General features: G+C 37.6%; 1 protein-coding gene across 1 annotated transcript in view; it reads left to right on the top strand.

The window, feature by feature from the left end:
• LOC129249172 (neural cell adhesion molecule 1) overlaps positions 1 to 12415 on the top strand; it is a 203246-nt gene that overhangs the window by 143642 nt on the left and 47189 nt on the right. Inside the window, exons 10-11 of the mRNA XM_054888838.1 lie at positions 11 to 170; positions 11166 to 11268. Of these exons, the coding sequence (XP_054744813.1) occupies positions 11 to 170; positions 11166 to 11268 (263 nt within the window). The remainder of the gene's footprint in view (positions 1 to 10; positions 171 to 11165; positions 11269 to 12415) is intronic.

Here is a 12415-nt window from a genome sequence, read left to right as displayed (position 1 = left end):
ATTTTTCAAGAATATTCACCTCGAACACAACACCTCCGCACGCGTGATTCGCTCCAATCAGAGTTTGGTGCTGCAGAAAATCACCAAACACTATGCAGGAAATTATGCTTGCAGCGCCATCAACGATGAGGGTGAAACTGTCAGCAACCAACTACCGCTGCGTGTAAAATGTAAGTAGAACAAAAATGCCGAAGGCACGTCTGTCATAATTTTCCACCCAAACCTAGTCGTTCCAAAGATTTAACTTCTCCCACTACAACCTTCGGTTTATCTAAAACATTTCTTACACCATTTTTCTTCTATTCAGCTGTAACTTTTATATGTAACTTGTATAGGTATGAGTATGTAGCCCTCACCCACTCTATTTTTTTCTTTCTTGAAAATTCTATTAATGCTAGCTGTTGGCTGCCTGCTGTGCATCAGGTATTCTTAATCAGGATCTGTCCGAAACTTTGTTACGTAGATTGGAAACATCGCAAACAGAATCAGCAAATTTCTTAACGCTCACCTTTTCTTCACTTTTATATTGCTTCCAGCTTTGTTGAGTTGTTGTTGTGCAAAATCAATTATTTACATATTGCCTATAGATGCTTGGCAAACGCACTTTTGCACGGGGGAGTGAATGTTTAGGTGTCGAGCCATTTTATTCATTACACGGAGAGTTTCAGAAGCTGCTGCTTGCTTTTGTTAATAATTTACTAAAAACATGTGCAACATGACTCTTTAAGTGCGTGTTTGAAATATGCAGCTGATGTAAAAACTGGCTAAAGTGGATTAAATTCAGAATTTTGTTTGTACATAGATGTTTGTTTGTCTAAAACGGCATTTGATATTGGGGTGGCCAGAAAGTGATTTTGAGTTTTTATGACTTATGGAAATGAAAGATAATTTTATTTCAAAACAGGACATTTTAACTGGCTAAAAGTCTTTGCGTGGCGATTTTAATATCGGGGTGGGCAAGAAGAGAACTTAGGTTCAATAATGGAAGAGCACTTTATTTCTCACCAAACTCTCGGATATCAACTTGACACGGCAGTTGGTTCTGAGTTCACGGAATGACCCGCATTTACGTACGGCCAAGAACTGTCACTCCAGCGGAATTATTTTTACATGTATGAGTAATTTTTATGCTGACACAAGAACAACAATATTAGCTTGAAGATTTGGTCAAGTTTCAGCTTTAATTGGATCATCATAAACTTCGGGGAATCGATCGATTTTTGGTTATCTTTGAGTAAAAAATCAAAGCCAAGAACAGAATTTCATAATCCCACTTCAAGAGATAATGCAAAGCAAACCACTTAGTAGCGCCATAAGTTCTGTTACAAGATTTTCAAAGTAGTAGAATTTTGAAAAAAATATTGTATTGCAAACTAAGTTCAATTCAACTTGATTTAAAATTTCAAGTGCTTAACATGGATTGGGTTAAAAGCAGAGAAAATCGTATCGCTTCAATTTATTGCATAAGTCAGATATTCAAGTTGTTTCACATTGCATCGACGGTTAAAAAAAATAAAATAGTAAAGATGCAAAAATACTCCTAAGTTTTTTAATAAATGAAATGGCAAGGTCAATGCAAGAAGCAAAAAGTACGGCACCGTATGATCAGAGAGGTAATCATTCGCCACTTTTTATGGTTTGGTGCGGCATACCCCATAAAGACGTCACTACTTTGAATTTTTGCCAAAGAGGCATACAGACTCAAGGAAAAATTTTGACTGGTTGGTTGAAGGGGTGATTCACCAAGAATCCGTACCATTTTGTTGTCACATCCTCGTAACCAACAAGTTATGTTATGATTTATTCTCGACTATATCCAGTCTGTGCACTTTAGAAACCTTATAAGGTTGTTTGCATTTTTTCGGGTCAGCTTTTCGAGCTTTTCTTAGGGCATTCACAGAGAAAGTGAAAGATGGTTTCTCTTTTCTCTGTTTGATTACAACTATGGCATATATAAGGCGTTTTTCAATAGGTGCGCTTCAACTTTTTTCCGATAGGGAGGGTGAACGACGCAATATTTTTTATTTTTCGCTTGTCATTTGTAAACTTCATTAGTATACATTTCATCATGGAACGCTACACACTTGAGCAACGCGTTAAATTTATTCAGGCTTATTATGAAAACGGGCGTTCAAATCAAAATGCATATCGCGCACTTCATCTTCAGTGAGGACGCACATTTTCACCTCAGTGAATTCGTCAATAAGCAGAATTTCCGCATTTGGGCGAAAGATAATCCAAGAGAGATTGCCGAAAAACCAATGTACCCACAAAGAGTGACTGTTTGGTGCGGTTTACATGCCGGCGGCGTAATTGGCCCATATTTTTTCGTTGACGAGAACGATCGCCACGTTACTGTGAATGGAAATCGATACCGCGACATGATAAACGATTATTTTTGGCCACAATTGAATGGTATGGACTTAGACGACATGTGGTTTCAACAGGACGGATTGCTGGAATTTCGGCCGATTTATGCAAAAGAGTGGTCGAAAATTGGGTTCAACGGTTGGACTTCGTAAAACGTGCACGCTGTGGTCATGCAAAAGAAATCGAATTTCATACTTAAATGTATATGTTCAAACTCGATAATAAAAAAAAATTAGTTAAAACAGTCAAACCGTTTGTGTTTTATTCAAGAAAAAAGTTGAAGCGCTCTTACTGAAAAACGCTTTACATATACATATTATACATTTTGGCTGCCTGCTCCACCATGAACTAGAAGTCAGTTATTACTGCCGTGAGTCTGCAGGCATCCCTTCGTCTCATAGTTGTTAATGTTGAGGTTTGTTTGCGGTTGTTGAGGGGCCTGAACGTCCTGCTGACTCTGCAGGTTGTCTGATCTCTCCATCTACAATCCAAGCTTCGTTGATATTGTGAGGATATTGCATTCTTGATTACACTGAGTGGTGTGAATACTAATTATGCAAGAATGTTATTCATGGCAGATGGTCGTCTTGCCAGTTCGCTCGCTTTTTTTGATTTTCCGATGTCCCGGGACCCAGATTAAGGTAACTTTATGGTAGGTAACTTTATGGTAAGGCTATGCTCCACCTTGCTCTGCTTTGCTCCACCAGTTTATAGGTTGTTGTAGTGGAATCTAGTGCCTGGATTGCAGCTGGGCTATCCAAAAGATTAGCGATATTGCACTTAAAAGAGAAATCTGTGTTTAGTAGGCTACGAGCTTCCCCAATTGCAAGTACTTCCGCCTATAAGGCTCTGCAAGGATTAGAAAGATGCACAGATTTTTCAATTTTATGTCTGCTCCAACACCACAATCCATTTTTGAACCATCTGTGTAGACAGGAGTGTCAAAGTTGTTTAGGAAAAGTCCTTTACTCCATTATTCCCGAATGGAATTCCTATTGAATGTCATCGTTGGAACGATGTAATCAGTCCTCCCCGAGGTGAACTGAGTTTGTCACTTTAATAGACTGGCATGACCATCAGTTTTTTCCTTCCAGTGGCCAGCTTTATTTAACCTAAATGCACTCAAGGTTACAATCGGAAAGGTGTACCAGGAGAATAAATTGGAAATCGAGGTTAAGAATTTAGCAGGAACCCGTTTTAATGCAGAATACTGAGTCTTTCAACAATTCTCTGCAGCGACACATAAAGTCAAAATAACTCAAGGGTGGTTACGGCCGAATAAGCGAGCTCTTATTTCTGCTGAAGATTCAGCATCGGACAGCCCAGATTTTAATCTTCTCGACTATGACCGGAGTCGGAAGGCAAGAGCTCGCCAATGAAATTTTAGGAATCTCAAGCAAGCACTTCTTGCAGCAACGTCGCCCATATCGAAGGACACTTCACGTACCAGTCCATTTAAATGGCGATAATTTTGCATATTGTTTGTTTTACAGAAGTTTTAGAATTTAATAATAACAAAAAACCAAAATTGTAATACAATCTAAAAGTGCTTTCACTGATTTTAAGTTGTAACAGAACTTATGGCATAACCAAGAACCACTCTGATCAAAAAGTTCCCAAAACGCTAGAGGACACTCTGATTTGAGGGCTGTTTTTTAACATTCCAAAACTGTATCGCCATTGCTTGACATTTGTAGATGTTACACCGTTTTGAGTAAATCTACCTCTGCGCGTGTTTTCGATTTTTTACAATTTAAAAATGGGTTTCAATTTACAGCAACGAATTTGTATTAAATTTCACATTAAAAAAATATTCAACAGTGAGAAAACTTTTAAAGTGTTGAGAAACCGTTGCGGTAATGATACTCTAAAGAAAACAGCCGACAGCCGCTTACGAGTGGCATGAACGCTTCAGAAGAGACCGTGAGTTCAACGAGGAAGACGTGAGTGGTGGCAGGCCGTCGACATCGGAAACTGATTAAAACATAATTAAATTGAAAAAAGCTGATCACTAATCGAATATTAAACAATAGGCAGCTGGCATAGGACTTGAACTTTGGTAATGGCTCCGCTCTGGACATTGTAATTAATGATTTCGGTTTTCGCCGTCTCGCTGCGATGTTGGTTTCAAAGGACCTGACTTTTCTTAGCAAAAATGGACGGCGTTAATATAGAGGAAGACATGATTTCCACGGCTGAATCAGACTAAACATTCATCAAACGCATCTTTACTGAAGACGAAACGTGAGTTTATCAGTACGACACTCAATCTAGAAAGCAGGCGAGTGAGTGCAAAAATGAATGAATCTGGCAAAAAAAACCATGTCATTTGCAGTCAAAAAAGAAAGTGATGCTCACGGTTTTACGGACTGCAACGGTGTTGTAATTTTTGGCAGAAGGTCAAAAAGGGCGTTTACGTGAAGCAATTTACCAAAAAAGAAAGGATTTGTGGGAATAACTCGTGGATTTTGGACCATAATAACTCACCGTCGCGCAATGCCATAATTATCCGTGAATTTTTTACCAAAAACGAAACGAATACCAACCAACAGTCATCGAATTCACCTGTTGTAGCTCCCTCCGTGTTTTTTGTTTTTTTGTTTTTTTTTCGGTTTGATCGAATCAAAAACCACTACAGGGAACGAGTTTTAACTACCGAAAGGAAGCAATGGAAAAATCAAAGACGGGAGGCTCTGATGGCTATGCCGAAAATAGAATTCCATGAATATTTTGAGAGCTGGCGGAGGTGCGTTGCAGTTTATGGGGAGTATTTCGAAGGCGATAATACCACTTTTGAGGAATAAACTTTTATTTTGAATTTTCTGAGTATGAGAACTAGGAGCTTTAAAAATCTCGAGTTGCCCCTCAACAGCTTACCCGCTTTAACATCCGTTATTCGAAATAGCTAACAAGAAATTTTGCTTCTTAAGGGGGCAACCTGCCTTAGAGGCTTCAAAAAATCGATTTTTTCGTGGATTTTTTTGGGAAGGAAAGAAATATTCGATTGGAACGAAACTTTCAGGTTTTTTTGTTATATACTTCAACAGTCTTCTCAAATTTTTTCATTAAAATATATGCCGCATTATGCCTGGTACAAGCATTTTGCCTAGGCGCCTCGAGTGTGCATGTGTCATGCGGCGGGAAAGATGCAGGTCGCAATTTTCATCTGAAACCGAAAACCCCAAAAAAAAAAAATTATATTAGTACAGTATAGCTTCTAGTTAAACCAAGAAAATTAAACAAAAAGTGAGAAATTCAACAATTTTTTGCTAATTAAAAAAAAAAATCATTTTTTTGGAATAACAAATTCACTTTAGATTTTTTAAAAAGTGGGTTAATCATGAATTTCTTAAGGTTTTTAAGGTTCAACTAGAAGAGAATTTAATTTCGAATACAATCAATGTTATCTCGTTTCGATAGCACGTTTAACTTTTCCCTTATCTTTCCCGCGAATTAAGAAAAATCGTAAAAATAAAAAACCGAGAAATCGCACTTCGAGCGATTCGGCCGCTCGTATGCCTGCTCGACGCTTGCTCACAATTTCTTTCAATTCTCTCACAATATTTTGAATTTGCTTCTGAAATTTTGAGGACACATTCTTGGATAGCTTTGGAAGACGTTTATGTAAAAAAAAAAATTGTTTTTAATTTTTTGAAGCCTCTAAAGCAGGCTCCCCCCTTAAGCAGCCACAAGTGACTTGTATCAAATGGCAACAAGACGAAAGTACTTTAGGACATATCTATAGCTATTAAAGTATTTGTGAAAACCAAAATAAATTTCTTGCCAACGCAATAGAAATTCAATTATATGGTTTCATATTTTATTGTGACTAAACTTAAATGTATTCGATAACAACAAAGTACCATAAAACTTATGAAAAAAAAATTGTGGGTATTTTTTCTCTAATTGAAGATTTTGTTTAGCCGAAATGAAATGAAATATTATTGAATTTCTCAATTTCTATACAAAGTGCAGCAATGATAGAAAATCTACAGTCTCAAAAGAGATTTCCATGACTACGACTATTTCGTTAAAAGTTTAATTAAGAAAAAATCTTATAATAGAATTCAGCTGGATAATATAATTTAGGGATACTATTTCAGCTTTGCGAGAATGCGAGGCGACTTACACAAAAGCGAAAGTGGGAATTTACATAACAAAAGGTGTGTGGTGTGCTAAATTTAGCGCTTGTTTTTGTATCAGTTATTTATTTTTCCTTTTTGTATCACTGAGCAACCGAATGTATATTTTGTTTTGGAAATATATCACTCAGCAGTTTTTACTCTCCTTTTTTGTACCCAGTTTCGTTGCTTACTCATATAAAAGTTGAAATCTTATGTGGAAGGGAGAGGGTTTGTATATTATGTAAATACCTGTTTTAGCAATAAACTGTTAGTTACTATTCTACTTCAAATGATAGATTAACTTTGAAGAATTAACTTTAGAAGAAAAAAATAATAATAAACCGTGGCTTAGAGTGAAAGATTGTTAACAGGGCGATGCTAATGGGTAGCTCAGTCAGATTTAACGATTTTTGTCACCAGGCCTCTTCCTTTCGCCAAGCGTTAGCAAGTAGCGAATCGATGAAACAACTGGTCTAAATAAACATATCTCGGCAACGCGGGAAAAGAGCTGCCTCAAATTGCATTTATTTGTAAAATATTGAGTTAGTACAGTTTTTTTAGGCATAACTATAGTCACTAACTTTATTTTTGCTTTGATAAGAAAATTTTTTACTAAGCGAGCCGACCAGAAAAGTGGTGAATAGAAGAGGCCTTGTACTTCTGATATTGGTCTAATATTCGAATAATTTAACGTACCTCGACTATTTTAAATTCAGTCAGCATAATTGAGGTGCTTCGCTAATTCCTCTGGTTCATTTCCTTCGCTAACCACCTGCTCGAAATCAAAATTTGGCAGGTTTGTGAAAACATCTGCATCAGTCGGGCTAGCTTAGGCAATCGTGGACAACAAGAGTCTGTTTTTTTGCTTCGAGTTTTTTTTAAAGCCACTTTTTAGAACAAATTCATATTGTGGGTAATAAATGGGCTATCAGAATAGAGCTTTATTAAAAATGTTCCACGATCCAATTAAATTTTATCTTCTAGAATAATTTTAATTCATATTTTCACTACTAATTTCACATGAACTTAATGTGCTTCCTAAGGTGGCCTATAACTCCAAATTTAACGAGGTGGTCCAATTAGTATCCGTGTTAGAAATGGAGACACCATTAAATTTTTTTTTTTTTTTTCAACATAGTCTCCTTTTAGAAAGATACTCTTCTCTCAACGCTCAAGCCATGATTTTAACCCCTCCGGAAAATTGGATTTGTCGAACTCCCAAAATCACGCCTCTGTCTCGGCGATGGCTTCCTCGTTTGAACCTCCTTGTTTTCCTGCGAGCCATTTCTTCATGTTAGGGAACAAAAAAAAGTCGGAGGGAGCCAGATCGGATGTATGTATATGGGGAGTGTGGCCGCAACTCATGCAGTTTGCACTTAAATTTTTTGTGAAAGCAGTCCAATAACTCACTGCAGTATTGTCCAGTGATCGCTCTTCCTTTTCTAAAAAATCCATGAGGATGACGCCATTCGCATCCCAAAAAATCATCACCATTACCTTTCCGGCCGATGGGACTGTTTTCGTCTTCTTTGGAGCAGATTAATCGGAAGAAATCCATTGCTAAGTTTCTGGTGGGTAATGATGAGACAAAAGTTTCATCAACGGTGACAAATCGACGCAAAAATTCTTGCGAATCACGCTTAAATTGCTGCAAACACTGCTTCGAAATTAATAGCCGCATCCGCTTGTTGTTGCTTGAAAGCAATCGTGGCACCCATCGGAAGCCGGCAATTTGTTCACACCGATGGCCTCTGTTACTTCTTCTTCTTAGAAAATATTAATTGACGTTCCGGTTGACATACACATGGTCTTCGCGCATTTTCGTTCTTCGATCAGCGAGAATCATGTCGTAGGCTTTTTGAATAATTTCCTCGGTAACCACGTCTGGGGTCTTTGTCGCTCCTCATTACAAGCGGATGTTCGCCCACGTTTAAGTTCGTTGAACCAATAATTAATTGTGGTCATAGATGGCGAGGCGTCCCCATAGACAGCATCCAATTTTGCTTTTATCTCCTCGCATTTTTTTCCATCCAAAAACAAAAAGGGAATTTCCGAACGATGCTGCTCATTTTCCATCATAACAAAACACGTCTTACTCGAATAGCTGCCAAATTCAAACGAACCTATCAATCAGTCTGAAATTTATTTTGTCGTCATTTGGTAGATAGCAGCACACGATGGTAATACCAACTTCTCTCAGGATCGGCATCTATCATCAAACAAAGGTACTCATTGCACTGCCCTCCTATTAAAAAAAATGTTTTTGTTATTTGATTAAATTAAACTCGATCAAAAAAATTAAGTCTTTTTCCATAAATATTATATTGCAAAATTATTTCTTACCACAAATTCGAATATCTCACTCGTAGTTGACCTTTCGAGGTAAACATCCATTCACGTAAGTGGGGTGCCGATGGTCTAGAGCTCGAAAATTTAGGGTGTTTTCAGGAATTGTTTTTACAATAAAAAAATGAAAAATGAAACTTAAATTTTTTAGGCTTTTTATTTAACTTCTTTTGCATACAAAAATTAAAAAAAAAATAATAATTTTAAAATTAGCGCTGAAGTTGACCCTCCCGAAAAATTGCACCTGAACGGTGTTGTCCATTTTGACTCTTCTATTTATCTGAAACACAAAAACCAAAAAAAATATTAATCAGGTTGACTGTAGCTATGCCCCGTACTAGAATAAAAAAATGTGACAAAATGTCGCGGTTTTGAATTTACCACTCTAAAAATCGTTTTTTGTTTTTGAGGTGTTTAATAAAAAAAAAATACGAAATAATTGAAATATCAATATGATTCTAGTACGGGTGATAGTCATTGATGTTGTGAATAACATATTAAAATTTCAGACGATGCGGGTGAATAGAGGTTTTGTTTTTTTTTTTGACAACACTAGGCCGAATTTAGTTTTGATTTTATTGATGCCGCCGCGTAATGACACTACTTGCTAAAACGGCTGTAGAATTGAAAATACTGGGAATATCCTTCCAATTTCTCACCTTCCAAATTCTAGACCACCGGGACCCCTTAAGATGAATTAGGAACGCACGCATTCAGGCCAGTACTGAACAGCGGTTTTGGTTAAAATTAATTGAAAGCGACTCATAACTAATTGTATTTCCTCATAGTTTCAATATTTAATATTCACACAAGAAGGCGCAATGATTATTACAGAATTTGTAAGGGTGAAAATGAATCCGCGGAAGTTGAGCATCTGAAGTGAGTCACCCCTTTAAAAGCATTTGACTTCAAATATCTATAAGATCAGGTTCACAATGTACTGTATTTTACTAAATGCTTTAACCCTTTATACAGGGTGTATACAACATTTTTTACTGAAAAAAATTTATCATTGATAGTAGTTCAAAACAAATTGTGAAATTTTAATAGACAAAGTTTGAGTAACATCATATTCATCCGCCAGTTTCGAAGTGGCCACCTTTAGCACGAATACACAAGCTCAAACGTTTCAAAAAAATTTTGGGCTATAGGCCGTAGTTCGTCTATCGTTATGCCATCCCACTCTCGACGCAACGCTTGCTTCAGGGTCTCCAAAGTTTTGTGGCGTTTTGCACAGGCCCTTCCTTCCAAAATCGACCATACGCTGTAATCTAGCGGATTCAGATCCGGTGAGTAAGGTGGCCATTCTTGGAAGGTAATAAAAGAGGGGAAATTGGCTCTTGGGTTGTTTTTGCTCTGTGAGCTAGTGCCGAGTCCTGTTGAAACATCCACTCAGGTCCATGGGGCTTCTGTAGACCAATTTCTGTCATTTTGATGATTGTGAGCTTGTTCAACGGTAAACAGCTTCTCACCCGTAAAGACGATTTTTTCCCAGCCCGTTGGAGCGAGCGACATCTTTCGAGTCTTACTTTCTTGTTTTCATCCGTGAGTTTATAAGGCTTAAGTCCAAGTTCTTTTTTTGCTATAAGGCGAACTGATTCACGATTCATGCCTGTCTCGCGAGCAATTTTCTTCATCGAGTGCACAGAATTTCGTTGAACTATTTTTTTGATGATTTTTCGGTTGTTAGAAGTGTTAATAGTTCCTTTGCTCCCTCTTCCAGGACGGTCACCTTCATTACCAAGCTCCCTAAATGGTTTAATTGCACGAGAAACCAATGAACGTGCAATTCCAAGCTTCCGTGCTATCTCATGTTGCGTGTTCCTAGCTGATGCAGGGCTATAATAGCTGAGCGACTACTTGACATCGTTACACAAAGTATTTAAAAAGAGCTGGGACAGAAACGAATACTTTTTTTTGTACTGCAGAACACACACAACAATCACAAAATAAGAGCATTCGCTAAAAAAAAATTTACATTCATCTAATTGCACAGAGAAGTTTGTATACAGCTATTTTTTGTCACCCTGTAGCCCAGGATAGTAAAAGTATAAAAATGCTATGAAAAGCGACAACTCATAGGTTCCAGAAATATTAATATTTAGTTAAACATTCACTTACGTCGGTAGTTGGGTAGTTGGAAGTGGCAGTCGGTCTTTAAATCAACTCACTTAGATACCACAGATTCACTTACCTAAATATGTCCAACTTTAAAATCTCCCAACTCCTCATTTACTTAACAAACCATCTTAAAGAGTCACACATCCGTTATCATTAAGTGAGTTAAGCTTTTCTTTTTTCCTTGTAATTTCCTCATGTCCACAGATACACCTGTATGCAAGCATTTGGATCGTGTCATACTAATTGGCGCCTCAAAGGATGAAACTGTCGAAGTCACGTGTGAAATACAGGCAGATCCGCCCCCCAGGTAAGTGTAGCAACCACAGTGACAATGCAATAATCAAGCATAGTGTAACCCGTTCATCAACACCAGCTGTGAGTAAAATAAGATGGACGAGTAGTGTGGAGTAGCGGCAAGAACAGCTAAATAGGCACAACAATCATAGAAATTAGCAAAAATATTTGTCAGTATCAAAGCAACCTCTCCACATCCTGTATTGTAGACAGCTAAAGACATGTTAGAAGCAGAGGGGCGGAGGTAATGTGTAGAACAAAAGTAAAGGAGACATAGTGACAACGGAAAAGGCGGCAATCGCACCTGAACGAGTGTTGAGTGTGAAACTTTTGTTTCCTGCTCGTTACGATGGCAGCCTAACTTTGTCTAATTAAGGTCTACATTCGTATGCACGTACATATGCACTTATTGTACTTACATACTGTGCATGTATGTGCGCACACGTACTTGCCCCGATGCTCTCGACGTTGTCGTTTGTCGTTTGTGTGCGCACAAATAGAGAGCGCAGAGGAGTAATAGTCGGAAACAAATAGTAATTAATTTTCGCTGTCCAATTGCTTTGCCGCACACAAATAAAAGTTGTAGCCGAGTGAATGCGTCAACCGAACATTTCTCCGCTCGGGTTCAATTGTTATTTGAGATATGTTGCGGCGCACTGGTGCGAAAGTATGAGGGAGTCATATAGCTCATTCATCATTTGTAATTGGGTGCAGACATTTTGGGTGCGTAGTGTCAAAATGAAGTATAACTAGGTAATTCGTCAAAATGTGCACTGAGAGGGGCAAGCGAGAGATGTGGCGCTATAATTGTAGTGAGTTGGCAGGCAGTGTAGACACCATATTTTTCAAAGGTTTTTGGATATGTAAAGCTGTGCATACCTGCATATCCGTAATTTGGGTTGCAAATGTAGGCATTTAATTCTATAAAATGCAAACGTATTTGGTCATCTATTCCCTTTATAGGTATATAAATTAAATTTAGTTGTTATTAACTTATGACATAAATTAATTAGCTGAGGTGTTACTTGGACATTAAGCAGGAGCTATAATATTTTATGACATACTTTTGTACAAATCTCGGCCATTAATCTTCATTACCGACGTCAGGCGTGCAGTAAAATGCCACAAATATTAGATATTTTATGCAAAATTCATACTTT

The sequence above is a fragment of the Anastrepha obliqua genome, chromosome 5, assembly GCF_027943255.1.
Source record: "Anastrepha obliqua isolate idAnaObli1 chromosome 5, idAnaObli1_1.0, whole genome shotgun sequence".
In the NCBI taxonomy this organism is placed as follows: Eukaryota; Metazoa; Arthropoda; class Insecta; order Diptera; family Tephritidae; genus Anastrepha; species Anastrepha obliqua.
Note: the sequence above shows the minus strand (reverse complement) of the source record. Positions and strands in the feature narration are given on the sequence as shown.